This window comes from Dipodomys ordii, unplaced genomic scaffold (assembly GCF_000151885.1).
Source record: "Dipodomys ordii isolate 6190 unplaced genomic scaffold, Dord_2.0 Scaffold67, whole genome shotgun sequence".
NCBI lineage: Eukaryota > Metazoa > Chordata > Mammalia > Rodentia > Heteromyidae > Dipodomys > Dipodomys ordii.
In genome coordinates this window covers 10,870,158-10,889,080 of record NW_012267283.1, presented here as the reverse complement: position 1 = coordinate 10,889,080, position 18,923 = coordinate 10,870,158, and the positions used below count along the sequence as shown (strand labels likewise).

At 53.2% G+C, this 18,923-nt stretch overlaps 1 protein-coding gene across 1 annotated transcript in view; it reads right to left on the bottom strand.

Moving 5' to 3' along the window:
- Positions 1–4,268: 4,268 nt before the first annotated feature.
- Positions 4,269–18,923, bottom strand: part of Tbc1d2 (TBC1 domain family, member 2) — a 40,108-nt gene continuing 25,453 nt past the window's right edge. Inside the window, exons 7-13 of the mRNA XM_013023271.1 lie at positions 15,407–15,517; positions 13,913–14,103; positions 12,590–13,066; positions 8,083–8,203; positions 6,000–6,185; positions 5,128–5,249; positions 4,269–4,694 (exon numbers count right to left, since the gene is read on the bottom strand). Of these exons, the coding sequence (XP_012878725.1) occupies positions 4,487–4,694; positions 5,128–5,249; positions 6,000–6,185; positions 8,083–8,203; positions 12,590–13,066; positions 13,913–14,103; positions 15,407–15,517 (1,416 nt within the window). The 3' untranslated portion in view covers positions 4,269–4,486. The remainder of the gene's footprint in view (positions 4,695–5,127; positions 5,250–5,999; positions 6,186–8,082; positions 8,204–12,589; positions 13,067–13,912; positions 14,104–15,406; positions 15,518–18,923) is intronic.

Below are 18,923 nucleotides of genomic sequence, written 5' to 3'. Positions count from 1 at the left end.
GCACGAGACCCCGCAAGGGTGGGGACCGCCAGAACCGCCTGGTTGCGCGTCCGGCTTCCCTCGCACGTGGCTCAGGGCAAGGGGGAGCGACCACCTCGAGCCTCAGTTTACGCCACCGTGAAATGGAGACTGTACCGCACCTGCCTTGGGGGCCGAGGACTGGGGAGGCGCGTCCTTCCCCCGACGGCCAGGAGGGGGCGCTGCTGCAAGCCTCCCCAGCTTAGCGCCCGGTGTGCGCGGGGGAGGGGGGGCTGGGGGCGGGGCGCTCTGATAACCCCGCCGAACACCTCTGAGCCGGGCACTGCCGGAGCACACACCCATTTTACCTGCACGCCGCTCGAGATCACACAGCGAACGGCAATTCCACCCTAGGCAGCGCAGTCCCCGCCCCGCACCCCCCTGGAAAGAGCTCTCGTTTTTGTGGTTCAGCTCCGAGCTCAGATCAGCCCCCGGCACACGGCAGACCCTCACTTCATGGTTGTTGAGAGACTAAGCAAGCATACTCTGCGACTGTGTGTACTTTCTTACATTTTATCCGGCCATCACTCATAACCTCATTTCATAGAGAGGAAAACTGAGAATGGCTAGGTACTCGCGAGCTGCTGATGACCTCTTTATAGAGATGCCAGGGTCAGAGTCTGCCTGGGGCTCTGAACTCAACGGTGAGCTGGCTGGCCTTGGGTGTTTCAGAGTACTGCGTCTGCCTCAGAGGCTCAGGACTGGATCCAAAGGGCCCCCATTGGGTGAAGTGCTCCCAGCACCCAGGGTGGTTTATGGGCGCAGTATTTGGGCACTCCAGCAGTGGTGAGAATTCCATGATTGTTTGGTTCCAAGGAGGGTAGAGAGGAGCCACACCGAGTCACCTCAATGTCCTGACTCACTACAGACCCCCCTTGCTTACATCATCCCCTCCACCTGATAGGCTCTTCCAGAATCATCATCTATCCTTGCCAGGCTTGTGCAGTGGAGTTACAGGCCAGTACTGTCTGGGGTAAGGCTGGCTTGACAGGGACCGCTTTGTGGAAGAGCTGGGACCTTCCAGAGGTGTGTGTGTGTGTGTGTCCACACACATGTGCACGGGAGGGCTTTTCTATCCCTCTTCTAATTCTCCTGGTCTAGCCTGGATGGCGGTCCGGACCATCTGAATTGCACCCTTGGGAGGCTGGGTGTTGGTGGCTCACACCTATAACTTTAGCTACTTAGGAGGCTGAGATCTGTGGATCAGGATTCAAAGCCAGCTTGGGCAGGGAAACCAAGAGACTCAGATCCAATTAACCAGCAAGATGACAGAAGTAGAGATGTGGCTTAAGTGGTAGAGTGCCAGCCTTAAGCAAAAAAGCTAAGCAAGAATGAGAGGCCCTGAGTTCAAGACCCAGTACCAGCAACACACACACACACACACACACACACACACACACACACAGAGGAAAACTGAGTCCTGAGTGGATCCATGAGCTACCCAGGATCTGGATTGGGTATCAGGCAGCATATCTGACTCCAAGGCTGAGCCATCTGTCAGCACCTGCTAGAGGGCCTTAGTATTGACTGGGATAGACCGGTGAGTATGCCCTCCCCTCCTTCCCAGGGCATCAGCACAGCTATCTTTGTTTACTCTGCCACACATGGGTCAACAGCTTGTTCAGGGTGTGTGTGTGTGTATGTGTGTGTGTAGCTTTGTCTGTACATGATTCAGTCTCCACTTGCCCACCTGCTCTGGAGCTTTTCAATGCTGTGGCTCTGTGCCCACAGGGGAGAGGGCTGAGAGAAGACAATGCCAGAGTGAAGGTCTGTTGGACACTCTGTGGAAGGGGGTATACGGTATCCTAGAGTCCTCCAGTCCCTTTATTGAGAGGAGGTTCCCCTGGGCGACTTTCCTCCTCTGTGGACCTCAGTTTACCAGGTAGGGATGCTTCGAGCGGGAAGTCTGTCCCTGCCCTGGGGCGGGGGTGGGGGGGTGGGAGGGCTATGGCTGTGGGGATCAGATCCTCCAGTCTGGAAGGCAGCAGCCCCTGGGGAAGGGGCAACAGCTGTGGTGCAGGGCCAGGAATCTGATACCAGGGGTGGGCTCCAGTGGCCGTCCAGGAGGTGGGCAGGCCCCTTGGAGCAGCATTAGCAGCAGGCTCAGCATCCTCTGCATACCCCTCCTCCACCTCTGCTGTCCGTGGACAGACCTCTGATAAAAAGGGTATGGATACAATTCCAGTTTGACTGACAATTCCAATTCCTTTTTCTTTGCTTCTCCCCACCCTCCTTTTTTTGTGTGTGCTGGTCCTGAGATTTGAACTCAAAGCCTGAGGCACTATTCCTGAGCTTTTGTTCTCAAGGTTCTACCATTTGAACCATTTGGCTTTTTACTGATTAATTGGAGATAAAAATCTGATGGACATTCCTGCCCAAGCTGGCTTCAAACTATGATTCTCAGATCTCAGCCTTCTGAGTAGCTAGCATTATAGGTGTAAGCCACCAGCACCAGGCATGGTTTTTGTTGTTTTTTTTGGGTCCGGTCATGGGGCCTGAACTCTGGGCCTGGGTGCTGTCCCTCCGCTCTTCAGCTCAAAGCTAACGCTCTACCACTTGAGCCACAGTGCCACTTCCGGCTTTTTTCTTTATGTGGTGCTGAGGAATAGAACCCAGAGCCTCAGGCATGCAAGGCAAGCGCTCTGCCACTGAGCCACCTTCCCAGTCCCTGTTGTTTGTTTTTTGAGACAAGGTGTGTCCATGTGGCCCATGTGTGGTTCCAGTGGGCCTTGAAGACCCTTCCGTCCCAGCTTCCTGAGTGCTAGGATTCTGTTTTCCTTTGCTTGGAGCTAGCTTCATGCAGATATCTACAAGAGGCCACAGGCCAGCCCAGCCTGAAGAAGAATGGGAGAGGAAGGAACAGGAGGAGGACAGGAAGAGGATAGGGGAAAAGCAGAAGGATGGAGGAGCAAAAGAAAGAAACGGAGAAGCTGGGCTGCTGCTGATGGAGGGATCTGGATCTCAGGCTGAGGTCAGAGACCCCGGTCCTCGTGGCTGTCTCCTTTGGGGGGTGACTGCCTACTGCCAGGAAAACCCCACACTGGGCCGTGCACCAGCCTCACCTGCCTCCTCCCTCTTGCCTGCCCTGTGCGGTTGATTCCTTAGTCAGCACAGTGATCTTAGGCTTTCAGTGTCCAGCCAGTGGGGTACAGCCAGGACCCCCAGCCCAGCACCCTTCATCTAAACTGTCTTGTGGTGGAAGAACCTCAGCAGATGCATTAAAAAAAAAAAAGCAGGCAAGTCCTGGGGTAGCGTGTGTACAGGGACCGGACGGAGCTCTGGTCATAGGAGCTGTGTATATGTGGAGCAGTGCTGAGCCCGGCATGGGGAAAGCTGGGTGCCCTCTAGTTCACACCCTGGGTGGCAGGAGGGGCTATCTGAGTTTAGGTATGGCCCAGTCTGGGGCAGGAGTCTCCACGGGAGGTATGAGGAAGGAAGCAGCTCACTTAAGAGCCTGGAAGCTTCTAGAAGAGCCTCCCCAGAGGAGTGATACAGGATTGCTTTAAGAATGTCACCATAGCTGGATGTGGTGGCTCATGTCTGTCACCCTAGCTACTCAGGAGACTGAGACCTGAGGATTGCAGTCCAAAGCCAGCCTGGGCTGGGAAGACTCTTACCTCCAGCAGAAAGCCAGAAGTAAAGTTATGGGGTCAAGTGGTAGAGCACTAGCCTTGAGCAAAAGAAGCACAGGGATAGAGCTCAGGCCCTGACTTCAAGCCCCAGAACTAGCCTACACAAGAAAATGTCACCCAAATCCCTTGTGCTGCTTTGGCCTCGCCTTGGGGAATGGGGTGGGGCCCACTCAGCTGAGAAGGGCCAAGAAGAGTTCAGGACTGGTCCAGGGCAGGGCCATAAACCCCTGCGTCCTGCCCTTGCCTGCCAATCCAGGGGAGAGGGTACTACTGGTCACTCCAGTGAGCAGGAGAGCTGGCCCTGCGATCTGTGGGGGCCCCTGTGGGGACCTGAAGCAGTGGTTGTTGTCCAGCCCCATACCATGTTCCCCAAGCTGGCTCTGGGGATGAGTCCTGGTACACGGGAAGACCTGCAAGGCCCATCGGCACTGCAGAGTAGCTGCTACCTAGAGACACACATCCTGAAGAGCAGACACCACCCACATCGCCAGAGCCTAGGTCCAGAGCCGAAGGTCCCGGTGGTGGCTCAGCCTGGTCCCCCGGCCATCCGGGAACACTGGTGACAGAGCAGGTTGAATTCCAGGGCTGATTTTCAACAGTAATGGTGCTTTATGGAAGTTTCTGTGGATATACTGAGGAGACACCCCAGGGGACGCCATGCTCTCGCCTGCCACGGGCTAAAGTGCTCTGTGTGTGCATGTATGTGACACAGGTGACATTGCCAACCAGTGGCTTCCCAGAAATGTCCTGAGGGTCATGCAGCATGGAGCTCCAGGCCTGACCTCTGGGGGCCTGTTCATCCAGGTGAGAAGGGCTTTGGGAGGTGAGGGGTCAGGTCAGGCCTCGCCCTCCCCGTCCTCCTCGCTGGCATAGCTCTCGGGCAGCGTTCTGCCCCAGGACGCCCTCCTCTCCATGTACTCGGCCTTCAGCCGCTCCAGCTCCCGCAGCTCGGCCTCCAGCCGTTCCCGGTGGGCTGCCCGCAGCTGCTGCAGCTGCTTCATGGGGAAGGGGTTCATGTCGTTGAAGGCGATATTCATCAACTTCCTGGTAGGAAGATGCGGTCAGCAGGGTGCAGCCTGCAAGGACAGGGCCTCCCTGGGCACAGCTCTGTCCTCTGACCTTAGCAGCTCCCCTTCCAGGGAGAAGACAGGGACTAGGAAGGTATTTCCACCCTGAGGTATATACTGGAGCAGGAAGTGGACTAGCAGGGTCGTTAACTCAGTATGGAAAGGGGTCTTGCTTGGAAGCTTCCTGGAGAAGGTGACAAAGGGGTTGAGTTTTGATGAATAAAAGCTGACCAAGATGGGGTGGCCAAGAGGCATTCTAAGAGAACTGTGAGGGCTAAGAGCAAAGCCCAGGTCTGGGGTATCCTAGAGGAGTAGTCTCTAATGAGCACACAGCAGTCCCCGACTCCTGTTCCGGGGTGACTCCTGTCTGGGGGTGCATGGTAGGAGGCAGAGGGGTAGGCAGGGCTCACCGGCTGTCGCAGATGGTCTTGGTGAAGAAGCGCAGGTACTGGTAGATCTCCAGGCCGTCCTGTAGTCGCAGGATCTCCTCCTCATTGTATTTGAAAATGGCCAGGGCATAGCGAAACACCACCTAGCGCCCAGCAGAGTCCATTGAGGTGTGGGAAGCGAGGTAGGCACTCCCAAAGGGAGAGACCAGGGCAGGACAGGGACCCTGGATAGGCTTGGAGGCACAAGGCAGGGGTGGCCAGAGGGTGGGAGAGACTGAAGACCCCAAGCCGGGCGTAGTTGCAATCTTGGTTGACTGGGTCTCAGCCCTACCCTTGAACTTCATGATAGGCGAAGTGTTGGCCCTTAGATCTAGTGAGGTCAGTACTGTGTCTTTATTTATTTATTTATTGGTCTTGTTGGTTGTGGGGCTTGAACTCAGGGCCTGGGCGCTATCCCTGAGCTCTTTTGCTCAAGGGTAGCACTCTACCACTTCCGGATTTCTAGTGGTTAGTTGGAGATAAAGAGTTTCATGGACTTTCCTGACTGGGCTGGCTTCAAACCGTGATCCTCGTATCTCAGGCTCTTGAGTAACTAGGATTACAGGTGTGAGCCACCAGTGCCTGGCTAGAACTGCGTCTTTACGTGGGACTTTGACAGGTGATCCTGTCCGGGGTATCCAGACAGGGACAGGGCAGGGCCTGGCCAAGCCCCAAGCTCCAGCTCCCACCCAGAACCCAACAGGGGTCCCCAGCTTCAGGGACATTCTCGGAAGACTCTACTTCCCTTCATATGAACTTCTGCTTATAAAACTACCCCAATAGGGGTACCCAGCCTTCCCCATCTCAAGACCAAGAAGCAGGCTGGACCAAGGGCTGACTCAGCTGCTGCCTACCTTGGTCCCTTCATACAGGAAGGCGTCCCAGACCCGCAGGAGGATGTCACTGATGAGACTGTCTGCAAAGACCACGAGGAACCAGTTGAAGGTGATGAGGGAGAGGTCCACACGGTACTGTCCCAAGTGGGCCACCAGCCGGGGCATCTTCTCTGAGAGGAGGTCCTGGAGCACCCGCTGGTCCACCTGCAAGGTGACAGGGGCCTGGTTGCCTGTGGCCTGGGAAGCAGCTGTCTCCCTCCCTGCCCACCATCAAACCCTGTCAGTTTGCCTAGCATCCTGGAAGGACAAGATGAGTGGCACATCACCTGCTGCTCCTGACAGGCCAGCCACTGGCTACACCACTGCACTCTGGTCCCTGGCCCCCTGGCTCACCTGGATCTAGAGCTGGCTGACCCTGCTAGCAGCCATGATATTGGTCTTATGCCCACAGGCCCTAGGGATATCGGAGCATTGTCCCCAGGCTTTTATCAGTGACACCTGGGGTCATTCTGCTCTCATATCAGGCCTGACTGAGGATGCTCAGGGGAAGAGCCTAGGTAGTATTAGAGGAGAGTCTCCACATCCTGCCATGCTGGACTCAGGGAGTGTCCTCCACAGGCAACACTACCCATGACCTCTTCTGGTGGCCATGCCATGCCTCCACCCCTGCTCCACTGGACCCTGATGGTTTCATCCCACACTGGCAGGTTAACACACTGGATTAAGGTGCCAGAGTCTACTGGAGGATTTGTGTATGAGTTGATGTGCTGCCTGACCTAAGCCAAGACTTTATTTCCCAGTCTGCCTTGCAGCCAGGACCAGTCCTGAGAGACAGTTCTGGCTGTAAGAACCATGAGGGTAGGGAAACCAGCAGAGTGTGTGTGTGTGTGTGTGTGTGTGTGTGTGCATGCACATATATGCATACAGGTCTGGGGCTTGAATTCAGGGCCTGGGCACTGTTCCTAAGCTTTTTATGATCAAGGCTAGCACTCTATCACTTGAGCCAAAGTTCCAGTTCCACCTTTTGGTGGTTAACTGGAGATAGGAGTCTCACAGACTTTCTTGCCTGGGCTGGCTTCAAACCACAACCCTCAGATCTCAGCCTCCTGAGGAGCTAGGATTATAAGTCTGAATCACCAGTGCCCTGCTTAGCTCCCTCCTTTTGCCCTTCCACTTCTTTAAGCCTGAGCCAAATACACAGGGCCAAGGCAAGTGCAGCCCCGGTGATCACAGCTGCAAGCATGAGGATGAAAGCCAGGCTGGGCACTGTGGAGCAGCGGATGGCAAACATGGCTGGAAGGGGTCTGATCCCAGATGCAGTCAAGGAACAGACACTGAAACAAGCTGAAAAAAACTCATGATCGTTTAGGGCACTCAGGTTGGCTTCCCTTCCAGTGCAGTCCTCGCTTGCCTCTGAGACTCCCCGGCATGCAGAGCCCATGCGGTCCTCGCCACTGTTAGTGGGAGGGACAAGTGTGTGACAGACAATGGCAGCAGGCAGGGAAAGGAGGATGCCGAGACAGATGAGAGAGGGGCAGACTGGCAAGAACAGCAAGGCTGGAACACAGTCTGATCCTAAAGTGGACAAGCCTGGGATTCAGACATCATCGACCTGAACCACATGGCTGGCTGGAGCTCAGAACACCACTCTGCCTGACCCTGGGGCCAAAGGCGGTAGAGGGGATACAACACTGGGGGAAGCTGTGTCCCTCCATGGACAACAACTGGTGTGCGAGGCCTGTCACCTCATTTCCGCCCTCCAGCCCAGCAAGACCAGGAGTGATGCGCGGGCAATCTACTGCAGACCTTCTGGCCAGCCCACTTACTGTCTCACTGACCTACAGTCTGAAATTCGTGATTGGCCAACAGCGGGTGACAGTGGATCTACTCTTCCCTCCTTAGGAAGCCGACTGTTGACCATGAGAAATGTCAGCACGAGTCTCAAGGGCTGGGCAGATCCTTAGCTCACAGGACCTCGTCAGGCTCAGAGCGAGTTATGGGCCATGGTGTAGAAGAGAATGGGAAGCCTGGGAAATTCTGCTTTTTCTGAGATCCACGGCCTTGCATGGATGCCCTGTCCCCTCCTTCCTTCCCCGCTCACCTGGGACGCTGTTAGTGTCTTGCTGTAGTAGTCGGCAGGCAGGATGGTCTCCACGATGGCCACAAGGCACCAGAAGGCACTCTCCTCATCCTCCAGGACCAGCAGGGCGATAGCCGCCAACCTGGAGGAGGAAGAAGCCTGCAGTGACCCACGGCAGCTGCAGCCCTGCCAGGCAGCTGGTGGCAGAGGTGGCTCCCTGAAGCCCTAGGGCAGAATCTCCCATACTTGTACCAGCCAGCCCCTTCCCTAGCCAGACTGGGGTCTGGCACCTACCTCTTAGGGTAGCACTGTTTTGGGAAGGATGTCTAAGGTAATGTCTAGAGCATGGGCAATCATTTCAGAGCAGGGGGTCTGGGTCAGGTTGCCTGGGTGTCAACCATAGTCTTGCTGTTTCTTGGGTGGCACTGGACAAGGCTCTTAGCCTCTCTGAGCCCCGGCCTCCTCATAATCACCCAGGGCTATGTGAAGGTGAACGGCTAGCACCTCTGGTGCCCAGCCCAGGCTCTGGTGGGTACACCAACCTCTGAGACTCAGTCTTACCCCTTAATGGAGGAGGGCAACATTCACTGAGAGGGAACCCAGGTTTAGTGTCCTGCCCACGGTCTGGCCCACGCCAGTGCTCAACACACGTAGCTCCTTTTCTCTTGACTTCTCCTCTAGTCTGAGATGCAGGTCTCACACTCAAGGACACCTAGGGAACACCTGCCCATCCTGGTGATATGCACTATCTTGGTAATGCCTCTGGGACATCTGTAGCAACAAGATCTATGTGATGCTAACTAGCACAGCCATGCCCGGGCAGTGGTGTTCCTCAAGTGCCTTAGCATAACACACCACAGTATTTCCACAGACTAAGCCCTTAAAGAGTCTACTTCATTTGGGCATGGTGGCTCATGCCTATAACCCTCACTGTTCAGGAGGCTGAGATCTGCAGATTGTTGTTTGAAGCTAGCTGGGGCAGGAAAGTCCATGAGACTCTTATCTCTAATCAACCAGCAAAAGCTACAAGAGGGGGTATGGCTCAAGTGGTAGAGCACCAGCCTTTAGTGGCAAGCCACGTGAGAGCATGAGGCTCTGAAATTAAGTGGCTATCATGGCACCAACACCAAAACAAAACAAATGCACCTCATTGTCCAGCTAGCTAGTCTTAGGGTTCTTATTAGGCTGGCTTCATGACCTCAACCTTGTTTATAGGGTCATGAGTTTTAAAAACAGTGCTGATTCTCAAAAGGAAAGAAAAAAAGAAATAGGGGACTGGGAAGGTGGCTCAGTGGTAGAGTGCTTGCCTTGTATGGATGAGGCCCTGGGTTCAATTCCTCAGCACCACATAAACAAAAAGCTGGAAGTGATGCTCAAGTGGTAGAGTGCTAGCCTTGAGCTGAAGAGCTGAGGGACAGCGCCCAGGCCCGGAGTTCAGGCCCTACGACTGACAAAAAAAAGAAGGAAGGAAGGAAGGAAGGAAGGAAGGATGGAAGAAAGAAAGAAAGAAATGCCTTCTCTTTTTCCAGCTATCAGGAAGGAATTTCTCCCCACTCTGCCTTAATTTGAATCTGAGCTGAATGGAAGAGAACAGTCAGAGGTTTCCTGGGAAATAGGAGGCTCAGTCTTCCCATAGATGGGGAAGAGGACCTCCAGAAGGCACTAAGTTCAAGGATAGCAAATGTGTGGTACATCAGCCATCATGTTTGCCTAAGCCCAGGAGAGACATAACTAATTGATCATTGCCACATTTCACTTTAGCCATGTCCAGGAGAGACAAAACTAATTGATCATGGCCACATACACTTTGGCTATGCTTAGGGCAGAAGCAACTAATTGATCAAGGCTACATTCACTGTCTATGCCTAAGGCAGACATAATTAATTGATGGATCAGGGCCATATTCACTTTGTCTATGTCCAGGGCAGATATAACTAACTGATCAATGCCACATTCAATTAATCTATGCTCAGGGAAGACATAACTATGGCACCCATTGCTACCAGTCTGGAAGCTACCTTAGAAAATTTCCTTCAAAGAGATCTCTAGGAAGTTACTTCCTATTCCTTCCTCTGGTCAAGACATTACCCTTTATTGCACAGATGGCAAAACTGAAGCCCAGAAAGCAAAAGTGATTGGCTCAAGATCACATAGTCAGTTGATGGCAGAATGGGAACAGACCCAGAATTCCCAAAGTTCAGCCTGGTGCTGTCTTTACCCTACCCCATATTCCATCCCACCAGACCTCACCAGAGCCTCCTCTGGCTTCAGACCAAGAACCTCCACCAGCATGGGTTTAGACTTTGGCACACATTAAAAGGTCAGTTATGGCAGACTAGGCCTCTCCAGGGCTAATAAACTGTCCAGGGCTACTGTAGAACTTCAACCTCATGCATTTGGGGCCTGAGGAGGCCTGCTAAGGAGGGCATGTATGGTTGGGAGAAAGAACAGACCACCCTTAAAGAAAACCACTTACTTTTACAAAGAATTTGCTTTAAAATGTTTACTCTAAATTGGCATTAGACCACCACTTCATCACCATCTAACGAAGCTAGAATGATTGATATAATGCATGCAGTTCTAAAAATCGTCACTAGATGGCAACTCAGACAAGGCGGCTTGTGTTTAAGATCCTTCGAAAGAATACCAAGCAGCTCCTTTTAAAGTGATGGTATAAATATTTGAACAAATAACATCTGTCTGTGCTTACATATACAATTTAAGTACAGCCTAGAGGAGGATATTAAAAACCACTTCCTGGGCATCTTCTACCTCTCTTGATCTCAGCTGTCCAATCCTGGCCTGCCCTCTCCACACTGGGGAAGTGATTCCCATGAGCCACATCTACAGGATCCTTTAGCCCTAGCTCAACTCCACAACACTGCAACCTGTTTGTGGCTAATCGTCTATCCAGAGGTCACATCTGATCAGGAAGGTTTTGGGGTGGCTCAATACCTTCCTGCCACAGTTCCCACTCAGAGTGATGGTGGGCAGGAGGAAGGACAAGGTGGATTATGGGACTCTGGGCATGAGGCCAGAGTCCAAGGTCAGCAGCTGGCCAGGTCACTAGGCCTGGTGAACAGTGGGCAGGTCCTAAGGCTGTCAGATGTTCTCTCATCTCAGATGGGCAATGGGCACATGTGCACCCTTCATGGGGTTTCACGAGGACATGTCCGGTGTGCAAAGCACCTCAGTGAGGGCCACTTCCTGTCTGATCTCTGCACGGAATGTAAGAAATCAGCTCCCTTCACAGCTATTCTTAAAGAAGCTTTATAGATTCTGTCCCTTCCGGATTGCAGTTTACTCAAATAGTCACAAGAAGTGCACAGCTTTAGCTGGGCTATGAAGGAATGGGACCCCTAGACTCACCTGCTAGACATGTAGAGTAACATGGCATTCTAATGACTTCCAAGGAGGAGCACTATTGTTGGAGTCCAGCTCTGAAGTCCCAGCAATTATACAAATACTTGTTCAGACTCAGCCAAGTTTAGGCTAGATAAATAAAAGTATACAGAATATCTACCCTTGGGAATCATTCAAATTTGATGAGGACACTGAATGCTGATTCTGTGTTAAATAAATATCACGCAACACGTACTCTGATTTAAAAACAGCAGAATGGCTTAGGTAGATTTTGCTGAGTACTTAAGTGAGTATATAAGTGAACTTGAACTTGGGTTGGTAGCTCAGCAGCAGAGCCTAGCAAGCACAAAGCCCTAAGTTCAATCCCCAGTACAAGAAAAAGAAGAAAGAAACAGAGTCAAAACTTACTTTGGCACCAGGCACTGGTGGCTCACATCTATAATCCTAGCTACTTAGGAGGCTGAAATCTGAGAATTGTGATTCAAAGCCAGCCCAGGCAGGACTCTTAACTCCACTAAACTACCCAAAAATCCACAAGTGGAGCTGTGGTAGAGCCCTAGACCTGAGCACAAAGAAGCTCAAGAACAGCACTGAGGCCCTGAGTTTAAGCCCCAGGACCACCACCACTACAACAACAAAAAACTTGTTTTGGGAGATACTCCAGACTGCAATTTCTAGACCATCGCTGGAGTGTCCACCAGGCTCCATCCTCAGCCTCCCATCTGTCTGTCTTGCCCTCTGGCTACTGGACCAAATCGGAAAGTAACACAGGCTGGGTGCTGCAGAACTGCAGACCTGGACATGGGGTGTGAGGGGTGGAGGTAAGGAAGGCCTATAACTCCAGGGACAAAGTCTCCACTCTGCTGGTTGATAGACTATACGTGCCCAAAGAATGAGGGGAAAGAGACAGATGTGTAGCGCAAAGAGAGGCTGGGCTGTGGGTCCCTTCCAATGGTTCTGAGAGTGACCCTGGCTCCCAAGAGCAAAGCCAATCAGCCTTCAGGTGGAGGGTGCTGAGTTCTGATGCTGTGGGGAACATGTCTTCTCACCTGCCTGGTTCTACCAGGCTGGGGAAGAACTTCGGGGCTCATCAGTCTGGCAGGCCCCAGAGCCAGAGAGACGCTGGAAGGCAAAGGCCGTGCCCTCCCCGCTTGCAGCGGCTCACCTGTTCAGGCCCTGGCAGTACCCGATGGCAGGGTTCTGCCAGGAGAAGGCCAGCAGCACCCGGCGGAGCTGGCTGGGGAAGCTGGAGGTAGGGCAGGTGAAGTGTTTGTTGTTGGGGAAGGTCCGGTTCAGGTCGAGCTCGATCTGGCGGGCGGCGGGGTGCTCGCAGGCCTGGCCCCGGCCCAGCAGCTCCTGGTAGTAGCCAGGAGTGTGTAGGTGCTGCACGTGGCGATGGACCAGCCACTTCCAGACACGCGGCCGGTGCTCGCGGGGCACGCCGGCCCGCAGCATCTGCTTGAGCTCTGCCGAGGGCGCCAGCTCATCGATGGCAGACCAGCGCTCCCGCAGGGGCCGCTCCTTGGCCTCAAGGCCCAGCAGGTGATGGGAGCGCACCTCCAGCGCCTGGATCTTGGCCAGCAGCTTCAGGTCTTCCACCTCATAGTCAGGCACTGTCAGAAAGCCGTATTCATCATACTCACTGCCGGGGGAAGGTCGTATGAGTGAGCTATAACATGCAGATACTGGGTCTAGAGGAGGGGCACCGGCAGGGGCACCAGGGCCAGCTTCCACCCTGGCTCAGCCGAGGGCTAGCCATGGACCTCTCAGCAGATCACTCCACGTCCCAGCCTCAGTTTGCTTATCTCTATGATGGGTAGAGAAAACCCCTCTGACTCCTGAAGACCCAGTGAAATGCTCTTGTACCAGCGCTCCCCGAGGTGCATGTGCCCTGGACCAGCAGGGGAGCTTCTGCTACTCCACAAAACTTCAGACCAAGGGGCCTGCAATGCTTACACGGAGCCCCACTTAGCACACCAGCAAGCTCGTGGATAGATGGGGACAGGCCAAGACCACAAACTAGCGAGGTGGGAGAGCCTGGGTCCTGTCCAGAGGGCCTTGCATTTAGGCAACATTTGTCTGCCCCCACCACATGCCCTGCACACGCTCTCTGTTCAGCTGAACGATCCTGCAAAGTGGGGATCGATCTCAGCCACATCCTACAGAGGCTCAAGGAGACGTGAGCTGCTCAAGGTCACACAGCAAAGACAGCCAGGTGAGGGGCCACAGTGAGGCACCAGTCAGTGGGCCACCCCTGCTTCCTGTGTAGTTAACTGGCAGCTGCTGTGCCCAGCAAGGGGCAAAGGTTTGGCCAGCAGGGAACAGGCAAGGGCGAGGAGGGAGGGAAAGCGCCCTGTTGGCCTGGCCACGCATGCTCTGTGGCTCGGCCCGGGCTCCCTCCTCATGGCACCGCGCAGCACGCGCCTGGAGCCAGAGGCAGTCATGGCCGTGCAGGGCTGACACACAGAGGGTGGGACCCCAGGCTCACCTGACGGGGTTCAGCCCCATGGGGTCAGCTGAGCCCTCGGTGGCCTCCCACTGCAGCGCCTCCTGGACGAGCTGCCGCAGCAGGTCGGAAAATGCGTGCGCCTCTGTCCCCGCAGCCGCCTCTTGTAGCCTCCGCAGCCCGGCCAGATGCTTGCTCTCCACCTGGCAGTTCCTGGCTTGGAGGTAGGCACACTGCCGGGGGGGGGGGGGCGGGGAGAGGGGAGGCTGCTCAGGCTGTCCAGAGTTTTGAACACCTTTGAGTCCTTCCAGCTCCCCTCTCCTGGTCCTGCATAAGGGCGAGGAGGAAGGAGGGCCCCCAGTCCAGTGGTTTACAACTGTGGCAAGCCAAGGAGTGGGCAGGGCCAGGGATAAAGCTTCTTTCAGAAAGGAAGGGAGTCTGGGGTATCACCTATAGTCCTGTCCTGGCTTTGTTACTCCAACTGTGTGGCCTGTGGCAGGTTCCTCAACTTTTCTGTCTTAAGGATTCCCATTTCTAAGGTAGGTTTCATACAGACTCTCCAGACACGCTACTGAGGACCAGCTATCTGCTGTATGTGAAGGCCTGTCCACCAGTGGGCACAGGGCCAGTTCTCACTAGCAGGACACGGCCCTGGGCAATGGCCACTTTGTCTTCCCACATACACCTGGGGCATTGGTTCCCCCACCCCCATGACTGCTTGCTTGCTTCTATTTACATAGGCTTGATGGAGCTGGGCCCAGCAGGCAACCTGTGCCTCTGGCTTTCTGTCTGAGATGGGGACAGAGCCCCACAGCACTGTGGTGGCTGCTGGGCCCTCAGCTCCTACCTCCCTGGTCCTGGGTGGGAGCTTCAGGACCGAGGCTGCCATCAGCCGCAGCCTTGCCAGCACTGCAGTGGCCTGCCTCTCTTCCTGGTGCTCCCTGAATCCTGTCACTGCTTTCCTTCCCAGAGACACTGGTGACAGACTCCAAATTTCCTCCCCTTCCCCCCCAGCCAGGCTCTTCCTTATGCCCATCTCTGCCAGCAGCCACCGTTGTCTGCTCAGCATGTCAGGCTGCCCTGGGCCCTGCACACAGATTTCCACACCCCTCCATTACCCTTGTACCTCTCCCCATCAGGCCTAGCTCTTGGTTCCTTGGATCAAGCACACAATCCCATCTTGGGGCCCAGTCCATGAAGCTTCTGCTCTATGCTTCTACTACAAGGCCTTTCACCACCCATGCTAACCTGGATGCCTCCTTCAGGAAGGTTTCCTTGCCTTTCCTTCCTATTTCTAGGTCCCCAAGTATCCTGAGTCCAGTGCATCTTCATTGGCTTCAGCTCCAGCCCTGAGGATGGAGGAGCCAAGCTTACTCAACTAGGCATTCCTCCCTTATAGCTGCCAGTAAACCCTGGGGACAGGGGATGCTGTCAGCTAGCCCCCAGGGGCTGAAGAAGCCCTAGATGGGGCTGGCCACAAGGCAGAGGCAAGAGGAGAGGGAGCATCATGCTGCTGGCTGTGGGCAGCGCCTGTACCTTCATCAGTAGGGCCTTCTCCTTCTCAGCCACCTTCCTCCAAATCTTGGAGACCTGGTGGATCTCAGAGTTGAGGAAGCGGTTCTGGGTCTTGTAGGCTTCCATGTCATCCTGAAGGAGAGAGTGAGGCATGTCAGCAACTGCCCCCTCCCCTCCCCTGCCAAATCCTCCTGGCCCTGAGCACTCAGGTATACCCTTTAATGAGCTGTCAAAACTTCCTTGAGAAATTTTCCCAATAATGACAAAAAGTTCACCCATGGCCTCCTCTATTCTGGCTCCTAGCATGCTGGGTTGGAGACTTCAAGTGTAGGAATTCAAGTCCTGGCTCTGACATTCTGGCTTGGAGGTCTCAGGCAGGCTCCTGACCCACCCTGGCCCTCTATTTCCTGATCTGTAAGAGTGGGAACACCAACTACCTCTAACTCTACTAGGCAGCTGGGAAACTAAGTGGGGTAGCAGGTATAATACCTAGCACAGAGGCAAACACAGGTGATCAAGTAATGTTGTTTTGACAATACATTGTATCAGATATTTGCAAAACACTGGAAACAAAAAAATTTTAAATTAATCACTGTCTTGAAATATGATTCTATTTTGTTAAAATACCCCAATTACAACCCCCTACCAGCTCTTTCTGTGTGTGTGTGTGTCCTGGGATCAAACCCAAGGCCTGCTACATGTAAGAGGCACATGTCTTACATTTTCTCACTATATTGCCCAGACTTAAATTAGTGATTCTCCTGCTTCAGACTCCCCAGTTGCTGGGAATGCAGGGGTATATACTGCTAGTACTGAGGCTTGAACTCAGGGTCTTGTGCTGTTGCTTGGCTTTTTTTTTTTTTTCTCAAGGATAGACACTGTACCACTTAAGCCACAACTCCACTTTCAGGTTTTTTTTTTTTTCTGATTAACTGGAGATAAGGGTCTCTTGGATTTGCTTGCCCCAGCTAGCATTGAACCACAATCCTCAGATCTCCTATCTGAGTAGCTAGGATAATAGTTGTGTGCCACAATCATTTTTGATGACCAATGACTATTTTACGGGGTGAATTTACCATAGCTCATTATCTTTCCTATATTGTCTTAAAAATCTGAGCCCTGGGTGTTTTCAGTTTGTTTTGATTATGTGTTCAAAATCAGAGAGGTTGGGAGCCCAGAGTTTCCCCTTTGTGCTATCCACACAGGGAGTGAAACCCAACTCTGGGGCAAATGATTGAACTATGACCCAGGAAAATTCATGAAAGAAGCCGAGACATAGTCATGGCTCTTGATCTTATTCTGCTGGTAAGGATAGTTCAGAAGCCATTCAAACCATAGCACACACTTGAAGTCATCCCTAACAATTCCAGGGTATGTCCAGCTGAAACACAAGTCTCCTTTTCTGTTCAGGAAAGTGTTCTGGGCTGTGCGTGCAGGAAGTGCTACTTGCAGGGCTGACCTCTGACAGGCCTGAGTGGCTTGGACATGGACAACATCACTTGTAGCCTGTGGCACTTTATCATTAGAGATAATGTGGTGTGCGTGGCCCCTAGGTTTCCTGGCCCTATGTGGGCTGGCCTTTACTCTGGCCAAGATGGCCTCCCAGGTCTTTCCCACTCAGATGCTCCCAGTTATACTCAGAGCTGCTGCCCTCTGTCTCAGGACTGGAGATGAATGCACCAGGCTGACTTCATCAAGAGGCCACATCTTATCACTGGGTCCCAGTGATATCCCCCAGCTCCTAGGCTGAAAGACTGTGTGCTACTGTGCTTCTGGCCTGCCACCCTCCCAGCTGGAATCCACCAGGACATTCAAACTCCAGAAAGTCTCTACCATGTCGCGGCTGATGCACCCAGGCCCATGTGATTGGCAGGCTGCACCATAAAGGAACAAGACTGCAAAGATGCTGATGTTGCCTGTGTGCCAGCAAAGGCCTGATAGCTAGATGCACAGACGGGGACCATGATGCCTGGATGTAACATTACTTAACATCTGGGAACCAGGGATGGAAACTGAAGTTCTCTGATGAAGGAGCGTCTGTACTATAGATCCTGAAGATCACATGACCATGGCAGAGCAGAACATGCCTGGGGAGAGATGGATCACTGCAAGTCCATAGCCAAAATTACTTTTCAGCTATCTTAGACCCTTTCATAGTCATAGTCAATCACCTTGACTTTTTTTTTCCTCTCTCATACCAGGACTTGAACTTGCTTAGCTGGCATTCTATCATTTAAGCTATGCCTTCAGTCTGGCATTTTGCTGTTAATTGGAAATGGAGTCTTGCAGACTTTTCTGCCTGATCTGGCTTGGAACCACGATCCTCCAGGTCAGCCTTTTGAGTAGCAAGGATTACAGATGGGAGCTACTTGTGCCTGGCATGCCTTAACTTTTTTTTTTTTTTTTGTCGGTCGTGGGGCTTGAACTCTGGGCCTGGGCGCTGTCCCTCAGCTCTTCAGCTCAAGGCGAGCGCTCTACCACTTGAGCTACAGCGCCACTTCCGGTTTTCTGGCTTTTTTTTTTTTTTCTTTTTGCTTATGTGGTGCTGAGGAATCGAACCCAGGGCGGTTTTCTGGTGGTTTATTGGAGATAGGAGTCTCACGGTCTCTCCTGCCCGGGCTGGCTTTGAACCGCGATCCTCAGATCTCAGCCTCCTGAGTAGCTAGGATTACAGGCGTGAGCCACCAGCGCCCGGCCTTAACTTTTTTTTTAAATCTGACCTAATGTTGACTGATAAATAAACTTATCTGAATGTGTCATAAAGCAGCCCCCCTGCCAGATGCCCCTACCAAGGCCATGGGTGAAGGTACTGACTGATAACTTTGTTTTATGGCCAGCAATGTTCATGTGACTGCTTGGACCATGTCATCCAGGGTAACTGAAATCCATGTTCTAGGACTGGTGCCACTCACTTTTGGCACAGGGTAAATTATTTTCTTATTTCTTTTAAAACAGAGTTGTTGCCGGGTGCCGGTGGCTCATGCCTGTAATCCTAGCTATTCAGGAGGGCTGAGATGTGAGGATTGCAGTTCCAAGCCAGCTTGGGCAGGAAAGTCTGTGAGACTCTTATCTCCAATAAACCACTCAGAAAATTGGAAGTGGTGCTGTGGCTCGAGTAGTAGAGGGCTAGCTTTGAGCTGAAGAGCTGAGGGACAGCGCCCAGGCCCAGAGTTCAGGCCCCACGACCAACCAAAAAATAAAAAAAGAAGAGTTGTTTAGGTCAATAGGGACAATAACAGTTACCAGCTCAAGAGATGGCTGGGAGCCCAATTAGTTAATGTGGGCAAAGGCAGCCAAAGGCAAGAGCAAAGCAGTTGCTACCATTACTTGCCTGCCCGCCTCCACTCCCGCCTGCCACTCCCTCTTGCCACTAGCCTGCGGTACTTTCCCTCTGTGGCTCTTCTTCCCAAACATCTGGGAGAAGGCAAGGGAGGAAGGGAAGGAGGAGGGGAGGGAGGGAGGAAATGGGAGGAAGGAAGGAAGGAAGGAAGGAAGGAAGAAAGGAAGGAAGGAAGGAAGGAAGGAAGGAAGGAAGGAA